Below are 5,810 nucleotides of genomic sequence, written 5' to 3'. Positions count from 1 at the left end.
TCAATAGAAACTTGGAAATAAATTTTATTATTTCAGTCCATGTTCGTCGCATTAACCGAAAGGAACCATTGAGAAAAGGAAAAACGTGAAAGAAAAAGCAGGGAAATGCAAAGATCGGGAACAAGGACTCTCAAGGATGGTTCAAATCTTCAATCCTCTGGATGCAGGATTTGAGGCTGGAACATCACTTGTCCTTGGTTGGGTAGGAGGCCATCTTGTTGATGCCGCAGAGGCCCTCGCCGTTGCTGGTGCCCCTCTTCATCCTGATGTAACCCTTCTCGCCCCAGTCCGCACCCCACGAGTTCCTCACGATGATGTAGTCGTGGCCCTTCCCCTTGTCCGACCCGTACCCGACCGCCGCCACGCCGTGATCTAGCTGCGCGCCGCAAGGACCGTCGAAAACTCCCTGCAACAACCAAGAAAGGAAATGGTTTCATATCCCAACTTCTTTTCAAAGATTGAAATCCAACGTGAGGCGACGACATGTGGTGTGGGGCCACATGGCAGTGACACGTTGGATGGTGTTTCCGTTGCTAGAAAGAGTGACACGTTGGATGGCTGTGTGCATAGTCTGATGCAGAGGCCAGGGTACTCCCATTTTCGAAAGAAAAAGAAAGATGATATGCTTACCCCGCTGTAGAACTGGAAGTGCCTGCCGGAGGCCTCGATGGCGACGGAGACGGGCTGGTGGGCGAGAGCCTTGATCAGCGCCTGCTCGTCATTGGCCGGCACGTCCTCGAAGCCGCTGATCGTCACCGCCTTGGACTCGGCCTTCTTACCGTCGCCGCAGCTGCCTTCCTCCATGAGGTAGGGGTACGCCTCCTCGGTGTGTAGCCCGCCACTGGACGCGATGTAGGAGAAGGCGTAGTCCATCAAGCCGCCATTGCAGCCACTGTTGCCATCGACGCTGCAGTCGATGAGCTCCTGCTCCGACAGCGCAGTCAGGTTGCCTGTCACGATGGCGTTGATCCCTTCCACTGCCGCCACCGTCGAGAAGGCCCAGCAGCTGCCGCACTGCCCCTGGTTCTTCACCTCTGTCACCGCGCCCTTCTTCCTCCAGTCCACAGACTTGGGCAGGTCGCTGGCACTCACGTCCTCGTACCTGAAGCTTCGGCTGCTGCCCCGACGAGCCGGAGCAGCATTGAGGCCGAGGTAGGCGGCCTTGAACTCGACGTTGGTGAGGTCGGCAAACTCGTTGAGGCCGAGCCAGTAGCTGGTCACTTCCCGGTTGATCTTGTCGATGTGCTTCAGGTTGTCCTTGAACACCTCGAACTTGTGCAGCTTCTCCTCGAAGCTCGCGTACGCCTTCTGGTGCTTGGCCAGCCACTTCTCAAACAGCTCGACGAGTCTGTCGTTGGACGACAGGTCCTCCTCCGAGTAGCCGACAATGGAGAAGTCACTGTTGCGAGCCACACACACGCCAACACAGAGGAGGAGAAGAGCAGCCGAAAGCTTCATCAGATGCCGAGGAGAAGCCATGGTTGATGCCTGGAATGGAAGTGTTGGCGGTTGGTTTGTTGCAGGATGGAGGATAGGATGCATGTATTTGTAGTCTCAATTTGGGCACGCCATTGAATTGCTTCAAAGCAAAGTCAAATGGAGAAAAGATAAGATGCACCATTGAGTGTTTTTCTGGATCTTGCCAAGCCTTTAAGCTTTGATCTCTGACGGCGAGACTTTGCTTCCAAGCATGTATGCTGGGTTCAGAGTTCTGTTTGTGGTACCTGCAAAAAGTTCAGAGGAAATCTTAGTGCTTCTGGACCTCACTGAAAGCAAAATCTTAGTGCATATACCTAAAGAAGAAGAATGTACATGCAACCTGATGGGTGAACTATCAGTGTCAAGAGGTTTTTTCCATGGAAATGTTTCTTGTCTCAGCAAGCTGAAAATAGTAACGTACAATGTTTTCTACCATGTGTTCACCAGATTGCTTCAGAAAAGTAGTCATGTGCCTTTCCTTAAAAAATATGTACCTTCTGAAAGAAAGTAAGGAAATGTTATCTCCTCGTGACTACACTTGCTACTTGGAGTAAAAGAGGGGCATCTGTTCATCATACTGTGTCATGTGCATACAGTGACATCATTTTGGTGACATACTCATTTCTCTTTTTAGACCACAAAAAAGCCAAAGCAAGCTAATGCATGCAAGGTAAATTTTTTGTTGGTTGCTTTTTAGCTTTGCAGGAACATATTTCTTTGATGCACAATGTTGTATAAACATTCAGGAAAAGGCATAAACTGATCTGCTGGTATTAGTTTGCTGTCAAGCAATTCAACATTTGTATATCTATACCCTTGGTTATCTATCACGCCATCTATACTATGAGTAACTTCTCTTGTGGATCCGCTGATGATACTCTTGGGTGCCGGATCTTTATGAATTGGTGGAGTGATTGTATGAATATGAATTTCAATATGGATTTGTAGTGTCACTACGTTCTTGTTACTTATGTGTGATCATGCTGCAACTTTATCTGTATGTTATGTCATTGCTTCAGCCAGATTACGTTTCCTTTGAGATTGCCTGATGGACCCTTACGTAAAGTATTAATTTTGATTTTGATGAAGTGTAACTTAAACTTCAAACTATATTTGAATTTTGGTGTGCAAAAATCTTAAGGTGAGCAAACAACCTATGATCTTGAAGGACCAGAAATCTGAACCGCGGTGCACTTAGGAATTTCTTACTTTTTGCCCGTAGCAACACACGGGTATTTTGCTAGTGTGTGGTAAGAGTATATGTGGCAAACTTCAGCCATCATTCTGGGATGCTGATCGATATCATTATTCTTCGCACACTATATTCCTTTGACAACCTTCAGCATCTTGTACCTCAATGACTTCTAGGAGTTCATGTAAAAGAGGAATTCTCTAGGACTGAAAGTAAATATGTGGATACATGGGGGTCGCCAAAACTAACGAAAAGTTATACGGTATTCCTCAACAACAAAACACAATTTGGTGGTTCACATTAAACTATCATGAAAATCAGGCATCACCAGGAAAGATGGGAGCAGAGTAAATGTGACGCCCCCGATTCAATCGTACACTAATCATGCACGCAAATGTGTACGATCAAGATCAGGGACTCACGGGAAGATATCACAACACAACTCTAAAACATAAATAAGTCATACAAGCATCATAATACAAGCCACGGGCCTCGAGGGCTCGAATACAAGTGCTCGATCATAGACGAGTCAGCGGAAGCAACAATATCTGAGTACAGACATAAGTTAAACAAGTTTGCCTTAAGAAGGCTAGCACAAACTGGGATACAGATCGAAAGAAGCGTAGGCCTCCTGCCTGGGATCCTCCTAACTACTCTTGGTCGTCGTCAGCGGCCTGCACGTAATAGTAGGCACCTCCGGTGTAATAGGGGTCGTCGTCGACGGTGGCGTCTGGCTCCTGGACTCCAGCATCTGGTTGCGACAACCAGAAAGAAAGGAAAGGGGGGAAAATGGGGGAGAAAGCAACCGTGAGTACTCATCCAAAGTACTCGCAAGCAAGGAACTACACTACATATGCATGGGTATATGTGTAAGGAGGCCATATCGGTGGACTGAACTGCAGAATGCCAGAATAAGAGGGGGATAGCTAGTCCTATCGAAGACTACGCTTCTGGCAGCATCCGTCTCGCAGCATGTAGAAGAGAGTAGATTGAAGTCCTCCAAGTAGCATCTCCAAGTAGCATCTCCAGTAGCATCTCCAGTAGCATCGCATAGCATAATCCTACCCGGCGATCCTCCCCTCGTCGCCCTGTGGAAAAGCGATCACCGGGTTGTCTGTGGAACTTGGAAGGGTGTGTTTTATTAAGTATCCGGTTCTAGTTGTCATAAGGTCAAGGTACAACTCCAAGTCGTCCTGTTACCGAAGATCACGGCTATTCGAATAGATTAACTTCCCTGCAGGGGTGCACCAACTTACCCAACACGCTTGATCCCATTTGGCCGGACACGCTTTCCTGGGTCATGCCCGGCCTCGGAAGATCAACACGTCGCAGCCCCACCTAGGCAAAACAGAGAGGCCAGCACGCCGGTCTAAGCCTAAGCGCACAGGGGTCTGGGCCCATCGCCCATAGCACACCTGCATGTTGCGAGGGCGGCCGGAAGCAGGCCTAGCCTATCAGGCGTTCCAGTCCAATCCGGCGCGCGCCGCTCCGTCGCTGACGTCTGAAGTGCTTCGGCTGATACCACGACGCCGGGATACCCATAACTACTCCCGCGTAGATGGTTAGTGCGTATAGGCTCGTAGCCAACTCAGATCAAATACCAAGATCTCGTTAAGCGTGTTAAATATCCGCGAACGCCGAGCAGGGCCAGGCCCACCTCTCTCCTAGGTGGTCTCAACCTGCCCTGTCGCTCCGCCACAAAGTAACAGTCGGGGGCCGTCGGGAACCCAGGCCCACCTCTACCGGGATGGAACCACCTGTCCTTTCAGCCCTCTCATCAGAATCACTTGCGGGTACTCGTCGAGCTGACCCGACTTCAGTCACCATCCGTATAGTATGTATGTATGTATAGTATATACCCGTGATCACCTCCCGAGTGGTCACGGCCCAATAATATAGCAAGGCAGACTGACAAGAATGTAGGGCCAATAATGATAAACTAGCATACTATACTAAGCATCTAGGATTGCGGGTAAGGTATCAATGACTGTAGCAACAATGACAGGCTATGCATCAGAATAGGATTAACGGAAAGCAGTAACATGCTACACTACTCTAATGCAAGCAGTATAGAGGAGAATAGGCGATATCTGGTGATCAAGGGGGGGGGGCTTGCCTGGTTTCTCTGGCAAGAGAGAGGGGTCGTCAACACCGTAGTCGATCGGGGTACCGGCAGCAGCATCAGTCTCGGGGTCTACCGGAGATAAGAGGGGGAAGAAACAATGAATACAATGCAAACATAAACACAACGATGCGTGACGTGACAAAGAGCGGTGCTAGGTGTGCCCTAACGTGGTATGAGGTGGTACCGGTTAAGGGGGGAAACTTCCCGGTGTTTCGCGTTTTCGGGCAGAGGAGTCGGAGGGGGAAAGTTGCGAGTTCAATAGGTTAGGGGGGTGTGGCGGACGAACGGGTTGCATATCCGGAATCGTCTCGTCGTTCTGAGCAACTTTCATGTTGAAATTATTTTCATCTGAGCTACGGTTTATTTTCTATTAATTTTAAAAGATTTAAATCATTTTCAGGATTTATTTAATTATTATAATGCAACATTATCCAGAATAGTGCACGCTGACGTCATCATGACGTCAGCATGACGTCAGCAGTCAACAAGGAGTTGACTGGGTCAATCTGACGTGTGGGTCCCGCATGTCATTGACTGATTAGTCTAATTAGGGTTTAATAAAACTAACTACTTAATTAGATTAATTAAACATGATTAATTAACTTAATTAATCCATTAATTATTTTAATCATTAATTAATTAATTATTAATTAATTTCTTATTTATATATTTATTTTTCTTATAATAATATATCTTTTTTTAATTCTCTTTTCTCTTTTTTTTAAGCATTCTGGGTCGGGCCCCACGTGCCATAGGCATAGGGGCCATAGCGGGCAGGCGGGCGAGCGGGCGTCGGGCACAGGCGCAGCCCGTAGGGGCGCTGCGGGCGCGACCGGCAAGGGCAACCCAACTGGGGCGCCGGCGACCACGGCAGAGCGCCGGAGAAGAGGGGGGGCGGTGGCCTGGGACAACCTAGGTGGGCGCGGGTCGGCAGTGAGGGGAGCCGCAGCGAGGGGGCGTGGCACACCGGGGCACGGGGAAGGGCAGCCGCAGCTGCGGTCGGCGCGAGCGAGC

General features: G+C 49.0%; 1 protein-coding gene across 1 annotated transcript; it reads right to left on the bottom strand.

The window, feature by feature from the left end:
• Positions 1-1,533, bottom strand: LOC119300870 (cysteine protease XCP1-like). The gene is made up of 2 exons (XM_037577768.1): positions 631-1,533; positions 1-406 (listed from the first exon to the last, which is right to left on the bottom strand). The coding sequence occupies exons 1-2, from the start codon at positions 1,477-1,479 to the stop codon at positions 185-187; spliced, it is 1,071 nt and encodes a 356-aa protein (XP_037433665.1). The 5' UTR covers positions 1,480-1,533; the 3' UTR covers positions 1-184.
• Between the last annotated feature and the right edge of the window lie 4,277 nt (positions 1,534-5,810).

Source organism: Triticum dicoccoides, chromosome 5A (genome assembly GCF_002162155.2).
Source record: "Triticum dicoccoides isolate Atlit2015 ecotype Zavitan chromosome 5A, WEW_v2.0, whole genome shotgun sequence".
Taxonomy (NCBI): Eukaryota; Viridiplantae; Streptophyta; class Magnoliopsida; order Poales; family Poaceae; genus Triticum; species Triticum dicoccoides.
The sequence above is the reverse complement of the archived record's forward strand: the minus strand, read 5'-3'. Positions and strand labels throughout refer to the sequence as shown.